General features: G+C 38.9%; 1 protein-coding gene across 1 annotated transcript in view; it reads right to left on the reverse strand.

The window, feature by feature from the left end:
* Positions 1-17,374, reverse strand: part of gnai2a (guanine nucleotide binding protein (G protein), alpha inhibiting activity polypeptide 2a) — a 45,232-nt gene that overhangs the window by 5,272 nt on the left and 22,586 nt on the right. Inside the window, exons 2-4 of the mRNA XM_056734337.1 lie at positions 5,284-5,326; positions 3,373-3,514; positions 1,283-1,443 (exon numbers count right to left, since the gene is read on the reverse strand). Coding sequence (XP_056590315.1) covers positions 1,283-1,443; positions 3,373-3,514; positions 5,284-5,326 — 346 coding nt within the window. The remainder of the gene's footprint in view (positions 1-1,282; positions 1,444-3,372; positions 3,515-5,283; positions 5,327-17,374) is intronic.

Here is a 17,374-nt window from a genome sequence, read left to right on the forward strand (position 1 = left end):
TTATGTCACATAATTGAAATACTTGATTCGGGACAAATGCATTCTGTGGTCAAATAGATTTAATGTAATGAAATTCTAAAATAAATAATTGACCGCTTTCTCTATTTAAATGTTTCTCATAACACACTGCGGTTTCATTTATCTTGCATAATAAAATCAATTCAACTCAAATCGATATTTCTTCTCCATTTATTTATTTGTTAAGTAGCCGTGTAATTACCACAGCATTTCCCAACCACCACGAACAATGATGCTCACATACTCATCAATGAGACCAGGTGTGTGTTTTAACTTACAGTAATACTCATGCAACTAAAACTAAATGTAATGTTTTCAGTAAAAGCATCTGGACCAGCACAAATTTAAACACATCATGATAAAGTAGTGCGTGTGCATTTGTATATGCATTTAAGACTTTCCATTTACTTTCATCACTCTTAATATAATTCCTTTTGTGAATGTCTCCACAAAAGGATTGTCAGATTTTGTTATTCCCCTGGTGTGATTTATGCAAATTTCGCAACCACAAAAAGCAGAAAAACAGGTGCGCGCACACACGATTGCGAGGGTGGGGAGGGTGTGGTTTTACCAAAGTCAGCCACTGTAAAACCACAATTTTCTTCACCCACCCAAAAACATACACATGGAGAGGCTGCAAACGGTCACAAAAACATCTGCTGAACCGAATGGACAAAACTGAACATTATCAAAGCTAAAATTAGTCCTCTCGCCAAAGCCTTTCCCACCAACAAATGACATCATCATGCCTTTGCAAATCTCCCACTCTTGATTGTGTTGAAATCCTTGATCATGGAAATCCTGACCCCGGGCCAACCTCTGTTAAAAGCAATTGGTTTCTCAATGAACCGTTAACTGTTAGCAACAGAGTTTCTGCTCGCTTAGACGCATCGATATGGACGTGTCCGCTCTCATCACACAGTGAATATATTCACTGTGAGGAATTAAGGTAAAAGCCGCTTTATTCCTCACCTTCATTTAAATGTTACTTGGTACACAAGCATTTTTCATTTTTAGTAGTCTCAGACTTTTGGACCTTTGTTAATAAAACTCCAATCGTCCATTGAAATAAGCATTAACCTACGGTATGCATCTGTTAACTGCTGACAGAATTCAAGCTAACCAAGAAAAATACCCATAATGCCATAGTGTCGCCTGGCTGACAGCCTGATCATTATGAGTTATGATATTTTTCTGCCATAAATATTGAGAAATGATCATTGATGTATACACAGACAACAACAGAGCGAGAGTGATAACTCACTATGCGGCAGAGTCGTTCAGCTGGTACTCTCTGGCCCGGGTGAAGCAGGTCTGTACCCCTCCATCAGCCCACAGTCTGGTAATGACATTGGACAGGTCATCTGGCAAAGAGCCCTGTTCTTCTGCCGTCCCGGCCAGGGCAAACAACTGACGGGAATCATCCTATAAAATAAACGAACACATCTATTTACAAATAATGCAGATGATTACAACACATACAGTACCACAAAAAATAACCTTATTATTTAGGATTTATGTGTCTGGAAAAAGATCTAAATGTGCACTTGATCAGAGTGTATTTATAGTGTGCACTTTCTAGTAGGTTCTGTGTGGTTTGTAATGCGTTGTATGGATATCGCATGATGATTTACAGAGATCTATTTGGCAAAGTGCAATAAATACACCCAAGCTGTGATGTCTCTGAGAGTGAGAGAGAGATCTCAAGTTCCACAATATCTCAGGCTGAGCATTCAGGTCTGTCTGCGTGCCACATGTTTCCTATTGTGGTCGTCTCTGAGCTACAAAAATAACTGTCTACCTACATGTCGGTCTCCTCCCAAAGAGTATGTTGCAGGAATGGGCTCTCCAAAAACCCTCCCACTGAACTAGGTCACTGGAAGTCAGCCCGACGGGTGGAACACAGGCGCCACGAGCAAAAGTGATGGGCGAAGCAACCGTGCATTTCTACAGGACATAATGAATTTCTAAACTATGTGCTACTGCAGATAGCAGGGATCGTAAAGGTAAACTGATCCAATATTTCGCAACTTATTGTCTAGTAAATTCAAAGAAAAACATAAATAAAAAGGTTAACAAAAGTATAAATTCCAAAAGGGAACATTACCTGTTCTTTTACAACGTAGTGGAAAAAATAGAAAGCACAAAGAATCTGAATAGAGAGAGAGGACGGGACGGTTACAGACCCTTAAGTGATTTACAGCTAGCTAGTAAAAGAGAAAGAAAAACGAAGAAGTACAGCCATCCGCCCCACAGGATGCCGTTGTCCACGTGTACAGTATACAGAACACATGTGGTTAACATATGTACCTGTGACTCTTTATTGTTGATTGTAAAGTTAAACAAAACCCAAATTCTGATTTTCTATTTAAAAAAAAATACTAACCAGAACTAGCCAATTTTTGAAACTTCAAAGTGATTTTAAGAAATATATGAGGAGTCCTTGAGTTATTCCCCTGTAACCGCTCTATTTCCAGCGCTGAAATACAATCATCAGTCTCACCCGTCACAGTCTAATTAAACAGTACACCACCATTACACATCACTAATAAAGAGTCTGTGCGTTTAAAGGGGCCGTATTCCAATTTTTTTCCATAAGACCACTCATAAGGTTAAAGGTTCATGCACCGAAAATAGCTTTTAAAAGCAAAAAATGCTTTTTCACAATACATCCCTTTTAAATGGGCCATTTTTGTTGTTCCCCGCAGACGCGAGGTCGGTTTGTCCTGACCCGTTTCAACATTCTCATTCAGTGAGGTACAATTAAACTGTCCCGAACCTCATCTGCACTGTACTCATCTATACGGAAGACCCTTAGGTGGATCAGATGTATTAAACATACTGCTGCCCCCCGGCTGTTCTCGAGATGTGAGCAGAAAAAAACCTCCCTTACGTCTCCCTCTTTCACATAATCCATCGCTCTTTCTTGCAGAAATGAAGTGGTCCCTATTCCTACCACAGTCCGTTTGGTGAAATAAAGGATCCGTGCATGTGCAGGAGGAAGGAGAGATCAATAGTGCTGTGTTTGATGAGTTGCTCTCCTAGGAATGGAAGGGGTATGGCTTCCTTTTCTGTGCTCCCTATTCATGTCATCAAGCAAGTGGACGGTTCTTGGACATGCTAAAGTCAATAGTAAGAAAGACTGGCAACAAAAAAACTGCAAGAAATCCATCCGAGCTTTACAACAAAGGAGGACAGAAGGAAACATATTTATTAAAGGATCTGTATGCACTGCATGCGATCCTGTAGGTCGTCCTCCAAGTCATCTGTTCTCTGTCAGTATCGCAGGAGGCTTCTGAGATGTCCCCTGTGTGTAATATGCTGTACGTGATTTATTTGCTGGTGTGTACTCACAGCTCTTGAGCCGTCCTCATATTCGATCTTGAGGTTGCTCATGGCTTTGATGATAGCCATGATGGACTGGATGGTGTTACTGTAGACCACAGCTCGATACTGCTTGCACTCCTCCTCCGAGTAGCCGTCCTCATGGATAATCCTAAAGAGAAAACACACGCACACAATTGGTATATTTAGCACTCATGATGTCATCAGGGATTGCTTTGACCTGCGAATACGTTGATATACAGTATACAAAAAGTAAAACTGCACCTTAAAAATCAGAGAGAGAGAAACAGGAATTTGAGCCTAGGGCCCAAAAGAAATGCAATACAAATGTATTAAATCTTTAGTGGACAGAATGTAGCTGCCGAATTGATTTGGCGTGCTGTTGGGAATTGTTTTTAAGGTCTTGCTATAGCACAAGACTATAAAGTATTTTATTATACTAGCAGTTCTGGCTCATGAAAATGCGGGCACCTTCTGGCATCTGGGTCAGAAGGATAGAGAGAATTTACTTTTATCACTAAAGCTCAGATAAACACCTTCAAATTTTGCACAGCTAGTGGAAAACATGCAGTTTTTCAAGTCAAGAATTTTTATTTAAAAACGATATAAAGTTAAATTCCACAAGCAGGCAACTGACATAGACGTGAAAATATACATTTCTGTAAAGTCAAAAAAGCGCAATAATAAAGCAAAAAATGTAGAGTGTGTCAACTACTATTATACATCTTTCCTGTAGCTCAGTGGTAAGAGCAAGGTTGTGGGTTCGAGCCCAGGGGATTGCAAATACCTATGTTAAATGTATAGGATAAAAGCAATGTAAGTCGCTTTTGATAAAAGCGTCTGCCAAATAAATGCCTTAATGTACTATTCATTCTCAATACAGCCATACTTCCTATCGAGACATTTCAGTCAAAAAGCCAATCAGCTTTAACTAAGTCATGACTTTAGTCGGTATATTTATCATTCAGATTTCTCACTGTTACAGTGTAAACAAACTAGACGCATTACAACATTACCACTGTTACGGACTTAATGTTTTGACCTGATGTCCTACATCAAAGCCTGTGTATGTATGTTGTTTGAGGCGCGTGGTTATGGAATAAAGCAGAATTTGTTTTCCATCAGAGTGATTAATGCAGGATTTAAAACTGCTTTGGGATACAGAGGTGCAAGAATTACAGATGAGGTCAAGGTCAGATAAACAGAGTATTAACTGCTGCCAGGGGCCCGACTGCACAAACACACACATCCACAGCTGTGTGTACAAGACAGACAACCACTGTGTCTCAAAACATAGCGAGATGCCTATATAGACAGCATTTTGTAACATTTGCTCGATCGTGTGATGGCTTAAAATACAGTCTAGGTAGGCAGCACACTAGGTTTTGAGAGTAGATGAGAGTCTACACACGGCTGTGGAAAATAAATGTGTGTTTGTGCAGTCGGAACCCTGGCACCAGTAATGATTCTGTGCAGTTGTGAATAGATCAATGGTCCAGTTGATTGACTGAATTGATAAGAACACATTTGTACGGGAAACTTTTTTAAGTCTTGTAAAAAATAAAGACATTTATCTGGAAATTGATGATCATATAGCTTGCAACTCAAGGTTTTGGTTCTATAAACCAGTTTAGTTCAAATCAAGTGAACAAAGCGTGTGATTGGTTGAATAAATCAGACTGGCATTCTGCCATGTCTAAGGATGTGTTTGTGTGAACATGAATGAACCAGCCCAAAATGAGAAAACAACCTTGGCACGTAAATGGGTGACAGTGTGTGCGCAAAATTAAAATGACAGTAAAAATATTGTGTCAGAGATGCAGCTGTTTGTCTTTGCATTTGCGCCGCCGTTAACATCTGGTCCTCAGGAAAGCATGCGTGCCGAAAGAATGTGAGGAGAGAAAAATGTGGTTCACTCACTTCATCTGTTTTACGATGGTACTCTTCCCCGATTCTCCAGCACCTGTGACAAACACAAAACAAACACACAGGCGTTAAAAACACACCCCGACAACCATTTCAGACAGGGACGCAAACTTACTGTCAATGTTTTTATCTGTGTCTAGTCAGAGTCTTAAAACTAATTGCTCGCTCTACACACGCAACAAATATTGCTGACTTCAGCTTTGGATCTTCAGCATTCCACGTCTTTCTCTCAGACCTGGTGTTTATCAAGTTTGGCCTTTAATGGAGATGTCTGAGTGCTTCGCAAACAGGAAACTGGGGCCTTATCGGGGAGGGAGTGATTTCACAGCCCTGTGGAGGCATGCTGCTTATTTGACATCTGACTGGCTCATTTTAGAACATTTTGTAAACATAACTGCTATCAGATAACTATACACCAACCAACGGGCTTCGGTACCCACAAGTTCCTCCTAAAATCTCAAAAACAAACAAGCAGTCACGTCGCTGAATCTTACGCTGAGTGAAACATGTTTCTCTGGCAAACGTTTTGGGGAGTTTGTTTGTCACTCTTCACACGTCATACACACACACACACACACACACAAACATCACTTAAATGGATAGTTCAGCCCCCAAAACTTATTTCATTATCTTTTAACAAACAATACGACTTTTTACTGCAATACACAAAAGATCTGAAGAATGTTTTTGAACAAACAACACTGGCCCCCATTGACTTTCATTGTATGGACACAAAACATTTCTCAAAATATCTTCACTTTGGTTTCACAGAAAATGTAATCATTTATAGGTTATGAACGACTGAGAATGAATAAAATATGACAGAATTTGAGTGAACTATCCCTTAAAGTTGCAAAACAATGCAATCCCTCCCTGTTTCTGCAATGGAATAGTGTTGGATGACTTTATTGTGAGAACAGACTCGTAGGAAAGAAAGAAGGTGTGTCCAAGTGTGTCAAAAGATGTCCTACTGGGTACAACAATCTCTCACGGTGTGAGCACACCTGTCAACGGGCCACACTCACTCTCACACCCACTTGTGAGAAACGACTTCCCACTCCAGGAGTTGCTGTCAACTCTTAAAACACGCAAACTCTCATCTCCCGCATAATGCCAAGATTGTTTGAATGTTCAGACTCCAGATTTGTGCCTTTTATGTAAGACGCATGAGTTGCCGACATGTGCACCTGCATATTAAAACCGTGTTAAGAATGTTGCTGCTGCTCATGTTTAGAATTCAACGCTGCGAGTTAATTTCCAATTGAGGTGGTTTAATAAACAAAACACAAGCCGTGAGCACCAGCATTGTACACAATCCCCCAGAGAACGTACAGGAGATTTCCACACATGGAACGAGTCACAGGTCTATTGTGTGTTAGCTAGCTTTAAGATAACGGTATCCACCTGCCGGATGTGGACATACATGCTGAAGTCATTGTCTGTGAATAAAACATGAGGCATTGTTGCACTTCCACAGAATGTGTTTTAGGTCAAAACACCAGACAAACAAACAGCACTTCAGAGAACAGTAAATACATACAGATGCCTGAAACCCTCTTCTGAATACTTAATATCTCACTGATTTAAACAATTACTGATCTATAGATTTTTTTCAGGGCTTGAAAACTGCAATTCGTGTCTGGTGTTCCGCAAAGCTAATTTTAAAGGTAACAGGCATCCCACGGGACAGCAAGTCAGATCTTCTTTTTTAGACTGGTTTTAGTTAGACTGTCATAAGGGTCGGGAGGTTTTATTTCACTATGGCTTGTATAAGCAGCAGACTTCCAATTAAATCCGACCCGTTTTCATGGATCTCACGAAACTGACATCCAAACCGTTACGCACATCTCAATGAAGGAGTCGCTCTCTTAAACATGTTGTTTACTTGTGAATGTGTTATATGTCCTTCTTTCGTAAAATAATAAACAATGTTCACTGTTGTGCACATATATGTCATAATAAAAAATCGGCAGCACTGTATAACAATTAGTCGTGACTAACCTTATGCAAAATAAATGTTTTTGTTTACATAATATGCGTGTACTGTTTATAACAATTATGTATATATAAATATACACACATGCATGTGTTTTATATTAAATTTAAATATTTAATATGTATAATTATTTAAATATTATATATACTGTTAATAAAATGTATATATTTCTATTTCTTAAATATATACATGCAAGTTTGTGTATTTATATATACATAATTATTATACACAGTTTACAGTATGTGTGTGTACTATGTAAAAAAACTTTTATTTTGAATACGATTAGTCGTGACTAATTTCATAAGTGCACGGTATTAAAATAATACGATTAAAAATAAAAATAATGTAATAAAAAGAAGTCATATGTTTTAACAATAATACTAATGTTCAATATTTTAGCAAACCAAAATGATTGTCTCTGCCGTGCCTTGGACATGAAATGTAGGTTTGATCAGCATTCGTAGACTGTGCAAGTAATATAAATAATTGGAAAAAAAAGAAATTGAAATAAAAACAAAAAGGAATAAAAAGAAAAGAAACAAAAATGGCCTTTTAGCTTTTTGTTTCAGCAACGTCAAATTGACAGTCTGAGGTCATTCCTGCCCTTTGATATGTTGTGCCACATTACATAAGAAAATGGGTTGCAAAGGGGATTTAACTTTGACTTTAAACCCAAACAAGACCTCTGTTATTGTGTAAATGTCCTGCCCCAGCGGACACTTCTGGATTCAGGTGTTTTTACTCTTTTATAGCCTCAATGTCTCATTACATGGTCATGATACCTCGGATCTGACCGGAGTGGGTGCGTGAATGACAGCATGCATTGCACTAATGAGGTGCAGCGATGTGTCCGTGAGCTCAGGTGGTCACTCCTGATCCAGAGCCAGTGCGTCTGGCTGAAGTTCAGAGAGTCGGTCATTATGGTCTCAGGTACACAGGTTCCATCCTGACATAATCCAGCTTCATCGCTGCAGCTGTGACCCAGGTTTTCACAGGAAATCTCACAGTACATGTCTCCATCCATTTGTCTTATCCACTGTGCCTGTCTTATCTAGTTTGTCCCTCATTAAACTAATTTAGCCCTCAATACATTTCATTACGAAACAATTAAGTATTTCCTTACTTTTAACAAAGATCATCTTGTGAATATGATCTTTTTAATCACATTCATATGGACATCAGTTCTTGTTCTCTCTCTCTTCTTTTCTTTGTCCTCTGGGATTGATTATTCAGCGCTCCAGCAATGGGGTTTTCAAACTTTATGATCCCAAGGACCCCCAAATATGATTAATCTTTAGTTATGGACCCCCTTTTCCAAAATACATATCAATATACTTTTGACATGTAAAGAAACGTCTAAAATTTGTAAGATAAATAGCAAATAGGATATTTTAGGGACAACACATTGTTTCTAAACCTAAATAGTCGGGAACAATTTCACTTTGAGTCTTACCGAGAAAAACTCACTAGAAAGATACAAATATGAACAATTCTGGAAACTAAGCATATCAAAAACAAAAAAACAGATAAACATGGTGGACTTTGATCATTTTTGCTTCATCTTTTCTGCTTGCAACCTTTTGGCGGCCCCCTGGGGGTCCGGGACACCAGTTTGATAACCCCAGCTCTAGCAGACAGACCACAGCTCTCCATCCTCAATGGTGTGTGGTTGCTAGGCATTCATTCCTTTCTGCTTAAATTCGGGGAATCTCCAGGCCTTCGCAAGCACAGCGTGATCTCTCTGACTGTTTACTTAATACATTCATCTAGCTCTTGTCCAGCGTCTCAATGCATATTATTACTCTGAAGTGATAGGAGACTTTAAGGATTTTTCTTTCACAGTCTTGTCAAGCATGGACATGTCATGCAATTATAAAGGTGGAGAAAAAATTATGAAACCGTATACCATTTTAGGTTATATTTAATATGTACAATTAATCAAACAATTGAAGTTTTAGAGATGCTGAAAATCCTTGATATGTCTTCAGCAATTTAGATATTACTCGTCTGCTACAACAATATAAGACAACGAAACTGCAATGACAGAACAGTTGTGAAAATAGTAAAACACGTCTGCTGCGGTTAGCCCTGAACGTTGAGTTTAGGCAGCCTCAGATCTCCGATACCCTGCAGACGGGAACGCACGATTGCTTTTATGTCCCCATTTAAACCTAATAAATGGCTAGGACTGTCAGCAGTTTATTGGCCTGTCAGATCTCGGAAATAATGCATCCGCTTATTTATAGCTTTAATTTGATTTTTCTTAGCCACGTCGGTTTATCCTCCTGTGATCTCGGAGGCTTTCAAAATCTCAACCAATACTATGAAGATGTGCTGTGGTACACGACAGTGAAACGAACGTCCAAATGTGTCAAACAATGGTTTTGCACACAATCGTAACACTTGAAACAACACAGTTAGCATCATTTGGAGCGGAGCATACAGCACAACTGTTGAGCACAAGTGTGTGTGAGAGTGTGAGAAAGACAAGAGAGATGAGATGTGATCGACCCAGAAGGAAAAACAAGTAGGGCTTTCTGGAAACCGCATTAGCGTACAGCTAAATCACATCAAAACAGCTTCCGCAACCTCTCACACATATACGCAATAGTGGACACGACACGTTAGAAAACCCACAAGACAAAAGCTTTTCCTTGTCTGGCTTGTGAAATGCTAAAGAGTCACAGGCTATTGTCCCAGAGCTCCCTGTTTCTTACAGTCTCCGACCAGCGAGGGACTTTTATGCTAGTTCAAGGACCATCCTACTCTCCAAAGTCCTATAAATGCTGTGTGTGTGTGTGTGTGTGTAGGGGGTGAGAAGTAACGGACAAAGAAGCCAGTGTGTATGCGGCTCTGGTTGTGTGGCCAGCAAGGACTGTTTACCATCATTTAGGTCAGAACAATTACAGCTGAACCAGCCTCACACACGCAGTCCTGTTAGAGTCTCTTATGGGAAGCCCCAGGCTTCCATCACTTCAAGACTCTTCAATTCAGACAGAAGGGAGTCAGCAACACAGACACCTCATAATGGTCCTCCCATAGGCAAGACGGGCATCAAACAAAGGTGTTATCAACCCTCCAGTCAACGGTCATTCGGCCAGGAAGCACAGATCTGAAAGTTCAAGGTGCTTTGTCAGATTTTAGAGATATGAACTTCTAATCAGGATGCTTTCATAACACTAAGATAGCCATTGGGCTTTTGTATAATTTAGTGTGCTTCTGTCTGTGTTCCTAGCCCTCAGTCCGTCTTGGCTAACTGCTCCCACCAGCTTGATTTGGTATCGCAGGCATTCAGATGGTGTCATGTTTAAATATTCCAATTGAGTTTTATACTGCCTGGTTTTTCCTCCGGTGCCATTTTTCTGGCATTGCCGTCATGACCAATGTGAAGAACGTTCGGCAGGAAATTATGTCAAAACTGCAGGTGTGCTGGATTTAGTCCTGTTCCAGTTCAGACAAAACGCATTCTAGTACTCTTTTCTTGCACAAAATGATATATTCTGCCAAACACCCTCCTTGGATTTAAAGCTATAATATTAATACAGCTATTCAAATTATGAAAAGTCATCTGTCATCATTTCTTTCAAACCTATTTAAATTGAAATGTTCTGCTCAATGCATAGAAAGACATTTGGAAGAATGTCAGTAACCAAGTAGATCTCATGAGATCTGTTTGGTTACGGAGATTCTTTTAAATGTCTTCCTTTGTGTTTAGCAGAACAAAGAAATTCATACAGGATTGGAGTAAATGATGACAGAATTTTGAAGTTTAACTATTCCTTTGAGAAAACACAGCTTTGAGAAATTACTGAATAAAAAGTAATACAATTGTATTACTGATCAATCTATGAAATTGATCGATAATTTTTATGGTATTCTATTAATAATATTCTCGAAAAATGAACATTCCTAACTGCAAACAAGTTTAAAATCAAAAACGGAAGAAAAAGTTACAAAAATTGTCACTTCCGAGTACTCAAGTGCCAGTTCTCAATCTGTAGACGTTGACTCTTTACGATGACACTATGCAACTTATCCTGTAATAGTTAATGTTACAATGTGGGTGGGGAGGAAGCTGGTCCCAACTCATGGGAGTATGAGAACAAAGCGTCTGAGCACAAGCATTTCCTGTTAGTCCCATAAGGACAGAGAGAAAGACGTGGAGGGAGATAGTGCCAAGAGCTCCTTCTGGATCTAGCGCTTCCTCGTCTGTGGTTGTGCAGACCCAGGATGTAAGAGTGCCACTATTCAACTATTCAACCCTAGCAGGACAACTCGACAGAAAAAAATACTGACAGGTTGCTGCACTACTCTCAATAAGGGATGAAATGATGTCCAGAAATATGACATTTTAAGAAAAGATGTTTACTGGATTTTGGATGAATGCACAGGACACACTACTGACATTTGCTCAAGCTGTTGCTAATAATACAGCTGGAACCACCGGACGAAGGTGTCAGAATGAAATATAGAGAATATGACATAAAACAGTGCCACAAGCACAAGGCATGGCATAAAAAACTAAAAGGGACTCTGACAGTAAGAGTGGAATATTTTTTATATTTTTATCAATGTGCGTGATGTTTATCGACAACCGTGACAACTATAACCCTAATTGCTTAAAAAAGTAATGGTAAAAGTAACTAGCCACACGACTAAAAATATGAAATCTAAATTTCCACTGAGACCACACTCTTACAAGTTCACTGTGGGGAATGCAATAATACACCTGAGGAAACCAAAATAAATAAAAGTAATCAATAAAACCTGAGCAGTGAGTTAGGGGTGTCAAAACAACAAAGACACAAGAGAGAGAGATGGCCATGCGAATAAAGTCTAAGAGGCGTGACTAATGTGTATGATGCAGGACAGTAGGGATACAACAATTATAGATATAATTGATACGATTATAGTCTGAGGAAAAATAACGGTTGCACGATTATAAGGCATACATTAATTTCTACATTTTTACTGGCCCAGACAAAAATGTTACACGCCCGCCACAAAAAGTAATAAATAAATAATGATGTTTAGTCAATAGTCGGATTTTACTGATGCAATCATAATGAAAAAGCTCATAATACCATAAAACTATAAGCCTAACTCCTAATAATAGCCTAAGCCTAATAATAAAAGTCAATCAGTAATAAAATGAGAACAAATGATCAAATTATGGGCAAACACAAAAATTAAATTAACAGTACTTTTTAGATTTTTCAGGTTGGTCTAACTGTGGTTATTGAATAAAGGAGTCAAATGTAAAATAACACTTCATAGTCATCACAGTATACTGAAATATAGATCAAAATATATTCAAGTTATTAAAATTGATCAGTCAGGACAGGAGCAGTGAGTTTGTTTAGTCTTCGTTTTTTGTTGTTTGATGAGCATTAAAACAGATATATTTATAATGCTGCTGTCCCTTTAAGAGCTAGCACGCAAACATTGAAACACTGAAAGCCCAACTGTTGTAGCTACAGCCATACTTGTGAATGTACATGTAAGATTGTATGTTTATCATTATTTCTACCATAGTTAATCTGGTGTGCGTCGAGCCCTCAGTGTCTCTGATAGACACGGCTCATCAAGCTGGAGCACCGCTGGTGTAACTTTGTCTTCATTTTGTGCAAGTTGCAACATTGCCGTTCCGTTCAATAGAAACATGCGGTGTAACGGAGCCTTTACGATTAATTAACAGTGGCGTATTTAAGCGCGGCTAATAGTGAACCTCTGTAATCGCTGCATCTCTACATGACAGCAGGAGTCACTTCTGACCCAAGAACCGAGAAGCATGACAGTCACTTCCATGACCTGTGACCATGTGTCCTCACACCAACGGACACAAAAATACCCTTGACAATCAATAACACGAACAAAAAGATGAAGTATATTCACTTTGACGCTTTCTGTAGTGCATAGCTTAATTTCACTGGAGAAACGTCTGTATCTATCATCTGCTGTCCCGTGAGATCTTTCATTAGAAAACCTCAGTGTTGTGTAATGACTGTAAGAGGTCCACTGAGAGGTGTGTTGATGCAAATAAAGCTTTTGGTTAGAGGTTGTGCGCTGGGTAATATCTATTAAACACCTGCCTTTTGGCCCTAGTGAATAACAGGGTGAATGCGTGTGTGTCGTAGGACACAGCATGACATCGGTCTCATTAATCTAGGCAGACAGCAGAAGGGCAGAGGCTTGTGTGTTTATGTCTCAAAGCAAGCGTCAGCCTCAAGGCCTTGAAGACTCCTGGCAGACAGCAGATCTCCCCTGAGGTCTCTAGCTCCTCTAAAGAAATCTTCCTCAAAAACACAAAAAACACATCAGCTGTATCTGAAAGCTTTAGAAACAGAGCGACTTCGAGTAACACTAGAGTAAACCGGTCGCCAACACAAATATACACATTTCCACCCACATATTAAGCAAAAAACTAGATCCAGTCTGATTGGGATGTTTTGTTTTTGAGAGTCAATGTGCTAAAAAAGTCAAGCCAAATTGAAAGACAGTATAAAAATGTAGGCAGAACGTCTGAGTATTGATTTTTTTAAACAATGTTTACTCAAAGTTTAAATTTTGCCACAATAGGCACGGTTATGAGTCTCTGCAGATAACAATAAAAAAACTTGTTATAGGCTATATATATATATATATATAAAATAACCAATAGATAGAGAACTAAACAGGCCTAAACATGGCTAAACAAACTAAACAGAACATTTTGCAATAGGAAACAGACTTTATCATAACTAAAAAGGACTGTCAGGACAGTAAATAAAAACAGCGTCTACAGTACATCTGATTTACAGGTAATACTTTGAAAGTACCAACTGAAATGAAGCCGTACGTCTTATTTTCGTCCATGCCTAGCTCTCCATTAAACAGAGTTTTATAGTGAGATGTATGATCACGGATAAACACAAATGCATAGTGGGTGAGTCCGAGAGCTCGACGCAATCTCATCGCTGATCTGACTGTAAAAAGAACCCAGAGGCGTGCCAGTGTGTGTGTGCATTATTCAAGAGACATAAAAAGGAAATGGGCAACGGAGTGGGCACACGGCTGACTTTTTAGGACTATGAAAATCAATCCTTCGTGTCAACTCTTCTGCGGGGTGACGATTTCTTTCGTCTGAGAACATGCTGACGCTCATATTAAAGGGTCTGATTTCATTAACTGCACGAACAGGCAAATCCTCTTTAATTCCACAGATAAAACAAACAGGCGACAAATGAATTAGAGCTTAACTGTCCAGAGTCTGCCTGTATCTTTGGTAGGCCATGGCACTAGCTACACCAAGGTCATGGGTTCAAATCTCAGCGAGCACATGACTGATTAGATTTGGTACACTTTGAACGCAGTGATTGAAATTCAATAAATGTAAAGCTACAACATTATAGTTATATACAATGATGTATACTCGCACACAAAAGAACGGACGTCTGTTTACACCATCCTACAGATCATATCCTACAGATGAATGACCTCAGAAAGCCGTGAATGTGAATGGACACTTATAATGCTTCCTGCCACTTGGCTGCCATTGTTCAAGAGGAGGAAAGCAGACATGCACTTTAGACGTGAAAGATGCTGAAACAAAGCCAAAACTGGAAATGTGCACAGCTGGAGGTCTCCTCCGAGTTCCCTCAAGATAGTGAATGCTTCAGGTATGCAAGCTTATAGTGGCGGGTTAAATCGCTTGACTTCTGCAAAATTCTTCTGACAAAAGATCTACATGTACTTCTAACTGAGGAATGATTTTCTACTGCATTATGGCCTATTCACTGACCATCTGAGGGGAACACAAAAAATGTCAAAATTACCATGAGCTGCGACTCGCGTATAAAAATCTATATGAAAAAAATAAATCAATATTTAGTGTTTCCTCACTTGTGAAGAGAAAATATGCTAAAATATTTACCTGCAAACTTTCAAATCTAGAGAAACAAATTTGCTTTGGCATTGCTGGGACAAAGTTTACAACGAGATGCTTAGTTGTTATGCAACATGCGATACTTTGAGATTATTAAAACAAAACAAATATTGCCATGCAATATTTGCCAAATTGCAGTGTCCTGGGGATTCCCGTCTCATCACTAGTGCGTCATGGAACAGACAATATACTCGCCTCTGTCTCGAGCACTGGAGGCCCCAATAAATGCACAACATGTATTATGCATGTCTCCACACTGGCTTCCTGACCACATGCAAATAATTTATGGATAATATTGACAAAACAAAAATGAGAAAATAAATGAGAAAGGAGGGAGCGAAAGCAAAACTACTCGACTTTCCCCTGGAGCATTCTTGATCTCTATAATCGCCTTTGTCTTCTTTAAGAGATGCGTCTTCAAGAATTCAAATGGCACACTTGTATTAATTCCAGCTTTTATAAAAAAACAGCCACTCTCATGAAGTATCCACTGCTTTGACCTATCTGACAGCCCTGTGTTGAATTCCACCTCAGGCACGGAGCAGAGCTTAATAAAGTCATATCGCTACCCCATGCCAGGCAGTGCATTACTAAAATATCATTATCGCTTGGCAGGGGGGCAAAGATATGTCCTTCAACAACGAACAGTTGACAGTTCAATTATTTTTATATACCCTCATACTAGTTTAGCTAAAATATAGCGTAGAGAGAATAAAATACAGAGACTCTGTCAATACAGGCATACTTGCAAATTGACAGACAAGGACAATTCAACAATAAATGTGTGGAAATGCTTTTAATTAGATTATTGTGTTAAAGACTAGGGATGCACACAATGTTCAGCAACCAAAATATTTGTGTGAAAATAGCAAAAAAAAAAAGCATGAATTGTGATATGAACCAGCAGAGAGAGAAGTGCCTGCTTTATAAGTGCAGCAAATGTGTCGCTAGTGTTCGGAGCAATTTCAGAATAAAAGTGTCTTTTCCGGTCGGTAACTTATGTACTAGAGACTGGAGCGGGTGATTTGACTAGGGATGGGGGTAAACGATTATTTATGAAACGATTAATCTAACGATTATTTTATCGATTAGTCGACTAATCTAACAACTAATTGGACAATCAATCTAACGCTTATTTTTCTGTTGCTCGATTAGTAAAAACCATAATGTATCTCAAATAAATACCAAAAAATCTTAATAATATACTTTATTAAACAACAGTTATGCACTGCAAAAAATATTGTTCTTCACACAAAATAAAATAAAAATTTTTTTTTTACTGTTATACAAAATGAAAGACCAGCCTGTTTACTCTTTACAGTACCAGCATATCTCTTGTTAAAAAAAATCTAAAGTTGTAGTTTAAAAAAAAATGTTTAACAATTGTTAATTGTTGTATTGTTTAACACAATATAAAATTCCTGTTTTTGCGTATATTTTGCGTGCATTGCATCTTTTTCTCAGGACAGGACGCCAAGGTTCTTTCCTGTCCTAGAAAACACGAAAGCAATGCATATTAGAATAACACCTATGACTGTGGGGTATTTTAAATCTACTCTTAACCTCATTGTAGTGCTATGCTTTGATTAGTTTATTTCAATGCTAACGTGGCTATCTAGCAGCTGTAAAATTTGGTGGTGCTAGGCTAACCAATTAACCAACGTATCTTAGCTCTCTGTGCAGTTTGTTCGTGCTAGGTTAGTAGCTAACGTTCACGTTAGCTAACGTCAGCTACTATAGATAGCTTAAGCTAGCTTTCATTCAAGCCAACATTAGATGATGACTAACGTTAGCTAAACACAGCGGTCTAGGCGCCAGTAGCTACCTAGCACGAACAAACTGAACGGAGAGCTAAGATAGTTAGCTAGCACAACCGAAGTGCGCAGAGTTCAAGCTACAATACACGTTGTAAAGATGTAATTAATTTAGCCAACGTTAGTACTTGTTTTTCAGATGCTCAAACTTTGCTGTTGTGTTGGTGTGGTATGCCAACTCCATTTGGCAAAGAGCGCAAATAACGACACCTTTACGTTTGGGACTAATTTAGAAGTATTCCCATACCCATGTTTTGGTCTCCAACGGGTGTGTGGCGAGCTGCTGCAAAACGTTGACGAAATCTTGACGTCGAATCGTCTATGACGCTACAGACCTAGATGTGACAGTAG

This window comes from Triplophysa dalaica, chromosome 21, assembly GCF_015846415.1.
Source record: "Triplophysa dalaica isolate WHDGS20190420 chromosome 21, ASM1584641v1, whole genome shotgun sequence".
NCBI lineage: Eukaryota > Metazoa > Chordata > Actinopteri > Cypriniformes > Nemacheilidae > Triplophysa > Triplophysa dalaica.